The sequence below is a fragment of the Neophocaena asiaeorientalis genome, unplaced genomic scaffold, assembly GCF_003031525.2.
Source record: "Neophocaena asiaeorientalis asiaeorientalis breed wild unplaced genomic scaffold, Neophocaena_asiaeorientalis_V1.1 scaffold629, whole genome shotgun sequence".
Lineage (NCBI taxonomy): Eukaryota > Metazoa > Chordata > Mammalia > Artiodactyla > Phocoenidae > Neophocaena > Neophocaena asiaeorientalis.
In genome coordinates, this window is record NW_020175468.1 from 7,035,191 (window position 1) to 7,047,523 (window position 12,333).

The window sequence follows — 12,333 nt, forward strand, 5'->3', positions numbered from 1 at the left end:
CAGCCAGGGTAGGCGGGGGCCATGTTTTTCGGTTCCCGCCTAGCCTCCAGGGAGGGGTGGACCCCCTCATCCCCACTCCTTACTCACAATGATGGACACTGTCACACACATACTAGGCCCTGCCCTGGGCCAGAGACAAAATTTTATTGCAAAACGGGGACCTTCGAGTCACAAGGACGTCAGACCTGGCCTCTTCCCTGAAACGGGGAGTTGGAATCTGGCTCCATCCACTGGGTCTAACTGGAGGCGGGTGGGGGGAGCAGGGGAGGTTTTCAACATGGTTATAGAAGCTGGAGAGTGTGTGTGTGTGTGTGTGTGTGTGTGTGTGTGTGTGTGTGTGTGTGGTGTGTTCCCCTGATCTGAGTTTCCACGTATGTCCCCAGGCTTCTGCACAAATGCACACTGGGGTCTGTCTGTATTTGGGAGCATTTGGGGGATCAGGCTGCCTGGAAAGGGGTGCCCTTGAGGGCTGAAGGTGCGGAGGAGGCCAGGGCTGGGCCTCCGCAGGAGTCGTATATCTTAGCAGGAAGATACCCCGGAAGGCGGGCGGGTGTCCCACATGGGCTGGCTGTGTGGTTCAGTGGTTGGGGGCAGGTGGATGACGACAGTCTTATGCCTGGATAGCGGTACGGTCACTTGAGGGCTGAGGACAGAGATGGTCTCTGTGTGGTGACATGAGGTGGCATGGGGCATGTTCTCTGCTCTAGGCTCCCAGAGATGGTGGCCCTGGTTAAGTCTGATGAGTTAAGAGGGCGCGTGGGCTGCAAACACTGTGGCTGTTTCCGTGGCTTGTGAAGGCGGCAGCTGAATCCCCACGCGTGCGCTGTGGGTCCGGGGGAGATGTGCTGTGTATGAGTTGGTGGGTTACCCGGGCATGTGGTTGTGATTCCAGACGGACTAGGTTTGTCAGTAGAAAGCTGCGCGGCCGAGTTGCCTTGTGGCCCTCGTGGGTGTGTCTGGGTGTGTGGTTGCGTGGTCTGATGACCCTGTGGATGTGTGTAGGCTGAATATATGCGTGACCGACTCTAGAAAACAGCTACAGGTGTGCGAAAGTGGCTGCCCGTGGTGTAGGCGTGTGGCTCAGGAGACACAGCCATGTCCATGGCAACCGCCAAGGCTGCTACCTCCCGTTTCCCTTCTTCATCCGGTCCACACGGTGGAGTGGGGTGGAGGTCAGCGGGGCCGGAATTGCAGCTGGAAGGCTGGGGGGATGTTGAAAAGGCCACTGACGGCCGGCTGGAGGTTCAGGGCACCCGGTGGACACGGGTTCCCCAGCGAGAAGGCCTGCAGGATGGCGGTGAACAGGAGGAAGAGCTCGGTCCGAGCCAGGCCCTCCCCGAGGCAGACACGCTTACCTGGAGGGGAGACAGATGGCGCTGTGCCAACCGTCCTCACACCCAGGCCTGTGGGAGGACCAGTGGGTAGACAGGGGCGGACCCAGCAGATACCTAAGGAGAAGGGCAGGAAGGCCTCGTGCTTTTTGAACTTTCCGTCTGCATCCAGGAATCGTCCTGGGTTGAACTCCTCGGGCTGTTTGAAGACCTCAGGGTCATGCAGGATGGAACCAAGGAGGGGGAAGACCTCCGTGCCCTGAGGGGAGATCATAACAAAACTACAAACATCCCTCACCCCGCAGGCCTTCAGTCCTCGAGGGCGGAGCACAAGAGTCTGGTGTGTTGGGGAGACCGGTTCACGGAACACAGCGGCATCACAGCGGCATCACAGTTTATCGAGTGCTTGTTATGTGTCAGGCACTTTATTAATCAGTACATATGTATCGCCTCATATGTAATAGGTACATGTATTATACTCACACACACACACTCACAAACATACACACAAACTCACTAAATCTTTTTAACAAGTCTAGGGAACAGTTAGTAATATGCTCCCATTTTAAAGATGGGGGAGGGACTTCCCTGGTGGTCCAGTGGCCTAAGACTCCGCGCTCCCAATGCAGGGGACTCAGGGTTCGATCCCTGGCCGGGGAACTAGATCCCACATGCATGCCACAACTAAGAGTTCGCATGCCACAACTAAGGAGCCCTCTTGCCGCAACTAAGACCCGGCACAACCAAATAAATAAATAAATAAAATATCTAAAAAAACCAAACCAACGAAAGATAATGTCTTAGAGGCTGCTTATAAGGCGGGGAAGATAACTGTCCACTGGTTAAACAGGGTGCTAGGAACAGTCAGGTCTGTAACTCGGTAGTACAAATGGATTAAAGGATAGGGCTAACACTGATGCAACAGTGTGGAATATTAAAAAAAAAAAAAAAAAAGATGGACTTCCCTGGTGGTCCAGTGGTTAAGACTCCGTGTTCCCACTATAGGGGGCACGGGTTCGATCCCTGGTCAGGGAACTAAGATCCTGCAAGTCGCGTGGTGCAGCCAAAACAAACAAAAAGTGGGAAAACAGAGGCCCAGAGAACGTAAGCAACTTGCCCAAAGCAACATTTGGACGTGGCAGAGCTTGTTATTTTTATGTTTGTTTTTAAACTTTGGGGCTATGTTGTGATTCAGCTGTGGCTGTCCTAAGGCACTTGGCTAAGAGTCCAGCTTTCTGCCACTATGATCTTCTGGAGGTGAAGGGTGGGTGGATGGGGGCTGCCCGTGAAGGCTTCCCCTGCCCAGGTTTGGGGAGAGGGGCAGCCCCTTCCGCTGAGATCAGAGTCCCCATGTTCCCAGGACTGTGGTGGAGGGTAAAGGAAGGTAGGGAGTATGAGGAGAGGGCGAGGGATCTCCTTTGTTAGGGATTCTGGCTAATGGGGCTCCGAGTTGGGAAGGTGAGTGAGGCTTCAGGAAAAGGTCAGGCTAATGTTAAAATAAGAGAAAGGCAGATAGCAGTGTTTAACCACTGCTAAAGCATAGGCTCTGGGTTCAAATCCTGCCCCTACCGCTTGTAGGCTGGGAGAGCTTGCCAAGTCTTCTAACCTATCAAGGCCTCAGTTTCCTCATTTGTAAAATGGGTGTGATAATGATGTGATAATGATGTAGCGCTGCTCTGAAGATTAAATAAGGTAATACATGTAAAGCATTTAGAATAATACCGGGCACAGAGCAGATCCTCGATCACAGATGCCTGTTATTGCTATTACCATTATCAGTAGTTGCTGTAGTTGCAAGAGTCATTGCTTTAGCAATAGTCGCTGCTGTGGTGTACATAGGAGCCCCACCCCCAGCACAAAGAGTTCATTCGGTGTTTAACAAGCATCATTTCACAGATTACTTACAATCCCAAGATGATACTATTATTACTCCCAATTTAGAAGAGGGGGGACTTCTCCAGTGGCACAGTGGTTAAGAATCCACCTGCTTGGGGCTTCCCTGGGGGCGGGGTGGTGGGGCCCCCCCCTGCCGATGCAGGCGACACGGGTTCGTGCCCCGGTCCGGGAAGCTCCCACATGCCGCGGAGCAACTAAGCCCGTGCACCACAACTACTGAGCCTGCGCTCTAGAGCCCGTGAGCCACAACTACTGAGCCTGCGTGCCACAACTACTGAAGCCCGCGCGCCTAGAGCCCGGGCTCCGCAACAAGAGAAGCCACCGCAAAGAGAAGCCCGCACACGGCAACGAAGTGTAGCCCGTGCTCGCCGCAACTAGAGCAAGCCTGTGTGCAACGGAGACCCAACGCAGCCAAAAATATATAAATAAATTAATTAATTTAAAAGACAAAAAAAAAGAAGAGGAGTAGATGGAGTTTCAGAGGGTGAAGTGATTTGCCCAAGGTCTCAGCTAGAAAACAGCAGGACTGGATTCTAACTGCTATGAACTGGATTCTACAATGAAGCTCAAGGAGGGAGCAGCTTGCCCGGAAGGCACCTTCGGTTTCCAGGGAGAGGTCGCCCCCTGGTGGTGCTGGTTCTGAGTTGCTCTGGAATGAAGGGGCAGGAACTGAGAGAGAGAGAGAGAGAGAGAGAGAGAGAGAGAGAGAGAGAGAGAGAGAGAGTGTGTGTGTGTGTGTGTGTGTGTGTGTGTTGGGAAGGAGGGAGAGCCTGATCGTGTTTGCAGCCAGGTGGAGGGTGAGGGCTTCCGTCGGCCCTCAGTTCTCAAATTGCTTCCCTGCCTGTCACGTTATCTGATTGTCCCCACCACGATTGGAAGGAGGTAGAATTAGGATCCATTGGACACATGGGAGAAACCGAGGCTCAGAGACAGAGTCAAAAGGCAAGAAAAATGTACACAGAAAGAAACAAAGAGAGATGCAGACACAGGGACACAGAAAAAGAAAGGAAGATGTCAGCCAGAGAGGAGAGAGAAAGAGGAAGAAGATGCAGAGACAAACTGACCAAGATTCAGAAAAAGAGACAAAGATAGCAACGGACTCAGGCCCTCAGGCCCGAGACAGAGACAGCTGCTGGGCCTGGCTGACCCACACACCCACCTGGGGCAGGGTGTACCCCCGGAAGCGGGTGGTCTTGACGAGGGTTCGGGGCACTCCCATGGGTACAAGTGCCAGCAGCCGCTGCGCCTCATGCAGAACCGCGTCCGTGTAGGGGAGGCGGGCTCGGTCCCCCAGGCTTGGCGCCTGGCCGGGCCCCAGCTCCCGCGTCAGCTCCGCCTGCACTCGCTCTGCACCCAAGAAGAGGAGAGTTGGAGGTCAAAGGTGGGGCGGGGCCCTACGATCCTCCCCTCCGAGGCCCCATCTTCTTTATTTTTTAAGGTTTATTTATTTGGCCATGCCACACGGACCTTAGTTCCCCAAGCAGGGATTGAACCCGGGCCCTCGGCAGTGAAAGTGCGGAGTCCCAGCCACTGGACCGCCAGGGAGTTCCCGGACGCTCCATCTTCCCGAGCAGCTGTGGTTAGGGGTGAGGCTGGCAGGCAGGGAGGAAGAGTCCTCCAGCCCTCCGCAGACCGGGTCCCACACATCCCGTGTGGTGGACATCACATCTCTCCTCTTTTTTTTTTTTTTTTTTAAACATCTCTCCTCTTTCAATTCCCATAGCCATCCTGTGAGGTGGGGGAACATAATCTAGCCCCATGTCCCAGGTAAGGACAGAGGCCTAGTGAGCTGAAATAGCAGCTGACATCTTCCAGGTCAGCCCACCCCCCTGGCTCGACAGCACTGAACGCAGCTGCGTGACCCTGAAATGCTGGAGTTCCTTGGGGCACATTCCCAGCCCTGCCTCACCCACTTACCCTCCCTCACCAACACAGCTTCAGGTCTTGCCTGTGTCCTGATAACCCCAATCTGTTTCTTATCTCCAGTCCTGATGCAGGTGTCTCGTGGCCTTCTGGATGTCCCCCCACCCCCGGTGGTTCCAGGTCCCTCACACTCAAATTGTCCCCAAATGGCTTCAGCATCTCCCCTGAAATAGCTCCTTATCCCTTCTGTCCCCATCTCAGGATGGCCTCATGGTCCCCCGGTCCCCTGGCCAGAGCCCTGGGCCTGTCCCTGGATGCCTCCCTCCCTTGTCATTCTCCACCACCTGCCTACTTGGACCCCCCTCTCCTCCCCACAGCTTGGCCCAGCCCTGTTTGTTCTCTCCGGCCTAGGTCCCTACCTTGTCCTCTGCCCTGGGCTCCTGGCATCCTCTTCCAGACCCTACAACTTACCTCTTCATGACAGACCAAAGGATTTTTCTAAAATGGTCATTTGTCCCTGCCCTCCCCTGCTCAACGACCTTCCATGGCTCCCCATGGCTCAGGATTAGGTGCACAACGTACCGCCAAGGCGGCAAGGCCGGAGACGCCTCCTGCCTCATTTCTCATTTTACTAGACCTCTCACTGCAGCCGGCAGTCCGCACGCTTCTTGCTTTTCAGACGCACCGGATGCCAGTTCATTCTCGCCTCCAGGCTCTGGCTCAGGCTGTCCACTCCCCTAAACATCCTTCCTCTCGAGCCCTCCCTCCTGTTCCCAGGGCCTGGCTGGTGGAGAAGCTTCCTACCTTGGACCTGAGGGTATTTCAGCAGGAGCAGGAGAGTGTAGCGAATCGTGGTGCTGACTGTCACCGTCCCGGCGAACAACAGATAAACGACCGTCATCAGCAAGTTCTTGTCAGTGAACTCTGTGTTAGGGTCTTGCTTCTCCTGGGGGAAACCAGGCAGAGGGGCTCAGAGAACACAGGCTGCCGGGAGGAGAGACCCAGCACAGCCAGGTTTGGGGTGCAGCACAGCAAGTTATAACTTTGTCAGGGAGTTTAAATAAATGTGTGAGAAAGTTGGGAAGTAGGCTTTTGATATTAGTCCTCTCGGGGTGAAATGTTTTAAAAATAAAAGAGAGGGGCTTCCCTGGTGGCGCAGTGGTTGAGAGTCCGCCTGCCGATGCAGGGGACACGGGTTCGTGCCCCGGTCTGGGAAGATCCCACGTGCCGCGGAGCGGCTGGGCCCGTGAGCCATGGCCGCTGAGCCTGCGCGTCCAGAGCCGGTGCTCCGCAGCGGGAGAGGCCACAACAGTGAGAGGCCCGCGTACCGCAAAACAAAAACAAAAACAAAAACAAAACAAAAAATAAAAATGAAAGAGAGTGGCCACTATAAAACGAACAAACAAACAGAAAATGACAAGTGTTGGTGGAGACACGGAGAAACCGGAACCCCTGTCGCCAAGGGGGTATATAAAAGGGTGCAGCTGTTATGGCAAATGGTACCGCGATTCCTCAAAAAAGTAAAATAGATTTACCATGTGATCCAGCAGTTCCACTTCTGGGGATTTATCCAGAAGAGTAGAAAGCAGGATCTTGAAGAACATTTGTATACCTATGTTCATAGCAGCATTATTCATAATAGCCAAAAGGTGAAAGCAACCCCAAGTGTCCACTGTAGATGAATGTGCTATATCCACACAGTGGAATATGATTCAGCCTTAAAAAGGAAGGAAATCTTGTCACATGCTGCAATGTGAATGAAACTTGACCACATTATGTTAAGTGAGATAAGCCACGAAAGGACAAATACTGTGTGATCCCACTTATATGAGGTCCCTAGAGTAGGCAAATTCATAGAGTAAGGAAGTAGGAGGGTGGGGGCTGAGGGCTGGGGGAGGGAAGGATGGGGATCTGTTGTTTAATGGGTATAGAATTTCAATTTTGCAACTTGAAAGTGTTCTGGAGATGGATGGTTGTCATGTGAATATCTAACACCACTGAACTGTACACTTGAAAATGGCTAAGTTTTATGTTATGTATATTTTACTATAATTAAATTAAAAAAAAATTTTTTTTTGGCCATGCCACATGACTTGTGGGATCCTAGTTTCCTGACCAGGGATCGAACCTGGGCCTCCTGCAGTGGAAGCACGGAGTCCTAACCACTGGACTGCCAGGGAATTCCCATTCCCTTTCATTTCTTAAATTAAAAAGATTTACTTATATTTGAGATTAACAGATACACACTACTATATATAAAATAGATAAACAAGGACCTACTGTATAGCACAGGGAACTATATTTAATGTCTTACAATAACCTATAATGGAAAAGAATCTGAAAAAGAATATATATATGATTCAGTTTCATATATATATAACCGAATCACTCTGCTGTATATTTGAAACATTATAAATCAACTATACTTCAGTAAAAAAATAAAAATTAAAAAAATTCAGGGGACTTCCCTGGTGACACAGGGGTGAAGAATCCGCCTGCCAATGCAGGGGACACGGGTTCGAGCCCTGGTCCGGGAAGATCCCACGTGCCATGGAGCAACTAAACCCATGCGCCACAACTACTGAGCCTGCTCTCTAGAGCCCGCGAGCCACAACTACTGAGCCCGTGTGCCACAACTAATGAAGCCCGTGCGCCTAGAGCCTGTGCTCCACAAGAGAAGCCACCGCAATGAGAAGCCCACACACCGCAATGAAGAGTAGCCTCCACTCGCTGCAACTAGAGAAAGCCTGCTCACAGCAACGAAGACCCAACGCAGCCAAAAATAAATAAATAAAAATAAATAAATGTATAAAAAAAAAAAATTCGGGAATTCTCTGGGTGTCCAGTGGTAGGTCTCTGTGCTTTCACTGCCGAGGGCCCAGGTTCAGTCTCTGGTTGGGAACTGAGATCCCACAAGCCACATGGTAGCCCCCCCCGCAAAAAAAGGGCCACAGAGTTAAGAAAAAAAATCTCTCTCTCCGTGAACAGGGCGGCTGCATTTATTCAAAGGATGTGGCCCTGAATATCTCCCATAATTGCAAAGTATGTACAATTCAAAAGGAGTTATTTCCACAGGGATCATCTTAATTCTAATTTTCTCATATGATAATTGTTCTCACATAATTAATAAAGAGGACTTTATTAGTCTAATTAGACATTGCAAGGTTTCATAAGTAAACGATTGTAATTCATAGGAACTTTCCCGTGTGGGTTGGGGGAAGTCATGGTGGGGATTACCGGTGGTAAGTCATTGGGCATGAGGCCTGGGCGGGGGGGCTGAGGTTGGAGGGAGGAGAAAAAGGAGAGATGCAAGTGACTCAGACACACATTCACAGAGCGACGTGCAGAGAGAAAGAAGGAGGGTGACAGAGTGTCCCAGCTATACCCGGGTGTAGGGGCTGGCCAGGAGGCCCCCAACCCTAAGCTTCCCCCACCTTTGCCATCTTCAGCAAGAAGGCATCCACAATGTCGCGTGCGGGGCCTGAAGTGTCCAGGCTCCTCTGGTGCCGCTGTATCTGCTGGGTGGCGAAGGCAGCCACAGTGCACACTTGGTCGAGGAGCTGCGTGTAGGGGCCCGGGAGGTGCTGCAGGAGCCGTGAGAACATCTCGTAGGTCTGCGGGGGGACGGGCAGCCGTTTTCACGGGGGCCTGGCCCTGCACCAGGGCAGAGGGGCGGGTGGACAGGGCGCTCTGGGGTTACCTGAAAGAGGTGGGCAGGAGCCTTTGGAGAGAGAGGGATCCCACCCCCTTACCTGGGCCCACGGGGAGCTGACCCCCACGACGATGCCACTAGCCGCCCGGACCAAGGCCTGGAACTCCTCGTCGTCATAGGGGAAGCGGAGGCGGAAGACGAGGGAGCAGATGATGTTGGAGGTGGCCTGGGCCAGCAGCAGAGAGGGGTCAAAAGGCCATCCTGGGGAGGAGGGGACAGGGAGGGGGGTTGTGATGGAGACGGGCAGAGGGGCGCTGACGTAGGGCGGAGCCTGTCCACGAAGATGGAGTGGGGGCCAGACCCGACCGGAAAGAGACAGGCAGAAAGAGTGAGACAGAGACAGACAGGGAAAGAGAGAGTTAGACACGGAGAGAGACAGAGAAAGACAGAGGCAGACTTACAGGAGAGAAAAACAGAAAAATAGGGACTTCCCTGATGGTCCAGTGGTTAAGACTCCGCACTTCCAATGCAGGGGGCGCGGGTTTGATCCCTGGTGGGGGAACTAAGATCCCACATGCTGCACAGTCAAAAAAAAAAGAGGAGAGGCAGAAAGAGTGACGTGACAGTACGAGGGACACAGAGACCCTCAGGGAGACAGCAGGATAGAGGCAGAAGGTGGAGGAGGAGAGAGGTGGAATGATTGGAGTCCCCAGCCCAGTCCGCGAGGGAAGGCCCTACCACACTCGGGCACCCTGCTGACCTTTGGTCCTCCGGAGCGCCTCCACCAGACACTGGGCCTCCGCCTGGATCAGCTCCTCACCTTCTCGTTTCCCCATGCCCAAGTCCCGCAGGGCCAGCGTGGTGAACTTCCTCAGCTGCCTCCATCGCTCCCCATTAGAGAAGAAAACCCCTGCACAGAAGGCTAGACTCAAGGAGGGACCAGCCCTCCCCCGTTCCCCAGGATTCCTCCCTTCCTCCCAGTGAGGTGCCCTGTCCTAAGTCCACATGAGCCTAGCGCAAGAAGGAGGGCCCACGAGGTGCTCAATAATTGCCTAACCTTGCATCGGAGGGTGACCTCCTCTGAGGAGTTGGTATCTGGGATTATCCAGGCTCCTTGTGTTCTGTGATTCACCAGCGTGTGTGAAGATTTCGTCCTTCCTGCTGGCTATCCATCTTTTTATTCCTCTATTCACCCACCCATCCATTTACCATTCCTTCCTCTTTCCTCTTTCTCCCTCCCTCCCACCCTTCTATCCATGCATCCATCCATCGATACCAACATTTATGGAGCATTATTGGGTCCCATGCCCCATGCCAACTGGAGGTTGAAAAGGGAGGGAGATGGATGGAATTGCACTGTTTTCCTCCTTATCCAAGAGGCCTGGACAGTCCCTTCCCTGGTCTGAGCTGTTTCCACTTGTAGAATGCCAGTCTGTAACGGCCTTCTGGGCGCCTCCTCCTGGATGTCCCCTGCCCACCCATCCCTCCGCTGTGTCCCAAACTGGCCTCAGCATCTCTCTTTCTCATCAACATCCCATCCCCTGGCTAGAGCCCTGCATTCCTCTCCCAACCACCTCCCCTCTTCCACTCAACAGCCCCAGCCCCGGTCCAGCCCAGTCCCCTTGCTGGGCTCCCACACAGCAACCAGAGGATCTTTGTAACTCTGACTCTACCCTTTCCCAGAAAAACCCAAAGTCCAAACTCTGGCTTGACTCGGGCCCTGCGTGATCAGGCTCCGAAGACGTCTCCAGCTTTGCTACTAATTCAATTGCACTGGGCTTTTCTCACTTCCTCAAAGGTGCCAGGATGCCCCCTCTAGGCCTTTGCCCCGGCTGTTCCCTCTTCCTGGATCACTCAACTCTTCATCCTCACTGAACTAACTGCACTCAGCCTTCAGGTCTCAGTTCAAATGTCAACTCCGCTAGGATGCCTTCTCTGATTCCTCCCATTCTCCTCCCCAAATCCCTCTGCCCCCCTGGCCAGTAAAGGTCCCCTGTGTCCTGCTCTTAAGGCTGTACCTCTCACTTTAGAAATCTAGTCTCTCCCTCCATTGTCTTATTGCAAAGCCCACATGTCCCACAGTAAGAACATGTCACCACATCTGTCACCTCTGTGTCCCCAGTACCAAGCCAGGTGTAATGAAAATTTGTCAGTTGATGAGTGAATGCTTCTTCCCTCACCTCCATGCTTTTGTACGTGCTGGTCTCTCTGCCTGGACCACCCTTCCCACTCATCCTATGAGTCTCAGCTCAGACACCCCGTCTTTTAGGAAGACGTCCTGGACAACCTCCACCCGACAGGCTGGGCCAGGCGCCTCCTCCAATTCCTCTCTGGACTGTCACTGTCTAGTGACAGGTCTGTTTCTTCCCGGCCCATGCGCTCTGGGAGCATGACTGAGGCTGTTTATTCAAGGCTGTGTTCCCTGGAGCGCCCAGCACCGGCTTCCAGCTTTCAGTCTTAACAGAGAATAGTTTGTACATTTTGAGTGTTTGCCCACCGATTCCCAGTGCCTCAAATGCTCTCCCTCTTCCTCCCAGCCCTGGGGCTTCGCCTGGAACATTAATAACGCTGCTACAACCAGGTGACTAATGAGTGCTTACTTCGTGCTATCCTCAGTGCAATCCTACACAGTAGGCACTGTCATCAACCCATTTTAGATGAGAAGACAGAGGCCCAGAGACACTGAACTGCATGGAAGGTCACATACGAGTAAGTGGTGGCAGCCTCTGAGTGAAGGACCCCGCAGCCTCCAGCTCCCCTTTTGACTCACCATGGCCATCAAAGGTTCCGTTCAGTGTTGCCACCAAACCCCGTCCGCTGAACGCCTCGGCCTGACCTCTCAGGGCCTCCTGCACAGCCTCACGCCCAACCAGGACCACCACGCGCCGCCAGGGTCCCAGGTACACAGTGAACACTGGTCCATACTTCTTACTCAGCTGGGAGCAGGGACCGAGAAGGGGTGAGTGACGTGGGGAAGTGTACTGCCTTTTAAAGTCTTGTGTCCATCCTGGCCCCTGCCGCTGGATGAGCCACCTAAGAGAAGCCCTTCCTGCCTCGCCCCAAACTGAAGCAGTCCCTTTGGAAGATTCAGTTCTTGTTTTGCACCAAGCTCCCAGCATTTCACCCCCCTCCCCCACAAGAGTCCTCCTTGCTCAGACTCCCTCACCCAACACACTCTCTGGTCCCCATTCCCTTACCCCCTGCAGAGCCCTAACTTCTGACACTGGGACAACCCAGAACCCACCCCTGCTCCCACAGCACAGACCTATAGCAGCAAAAATGGGTAGCTGTAGCTGTGGCCTCCCATAATCCCTCATCTCCCCATCCCCGAAAAAAAAAAAAAACCCCAACTACCCCTTTCAACCACTGCTAAATCCTCAAAGTCTGGAGCAGCTACCACGGAGCACTGGTGCCATGCTCGCTACCCCCTCCTTGCCATGTCTGGAAGACACCGGAATGGGGAACCTCTGGCCTCTTTTCACTACCCCCCGCCAAAAGTTTGGAGACTGCCTCAGCCTCCTGTCTCTCTCTCCTTCCTTTCTCTGTCCCACGAACTTCCAGCTCCCTCCCTCCTAGCTCAGCTCTGCCTAT

The 12,333-nt window shown here is 53.3% G+C and overlaps 1 protein-coding gene across 1 annotated transcript in view; it reads right to left on the reverse strand.

Moving 5' to 3' along the window:
- Positions 1-110: 110 nt before the first annotated feature.
- The window catches only part of LOC112415526 (cytochrome P450 2S1-like), a 13,102-nt gene continuing 879 nt past the window's right edge, over positions 111-12,333 (reverse strand). The window contains exons 2-9 of the mRNA XM_024768569.1: positions 11,513-11,678; positions 9,503-9,652; positions 8,843-9,003; positions 8,525-8,704; positions 5,895-6,036; positions 4,387-4,574; positions 1,449-1,590; positions 111-1,355 (exon numbers count right to left, since the gene is read on the reverse strand). Of these exons, the coding sequence (XP_024624337.1) occupies positions 1,174-1,355; positions 1,449-1,590; positions 4,387-4,574; positions 5,895-6,036; positions 8,525-8,704; positions 8,843-9,003; positions 9,503-9,652; positions 11,513-11,678 (1,311 nt within the window). The 3' untranslated portion in view covers positions 111-1,173. The remainder of the gene's footprint in view (positions 1,356-1,448; positions 1,591-4,386; positions 4,575-5,894; positions 6,037-8,524; positions 8,705-8,842; positions 9,004-9,502; positions 9,653-11,512; positions 11,679-12,333) is intronic.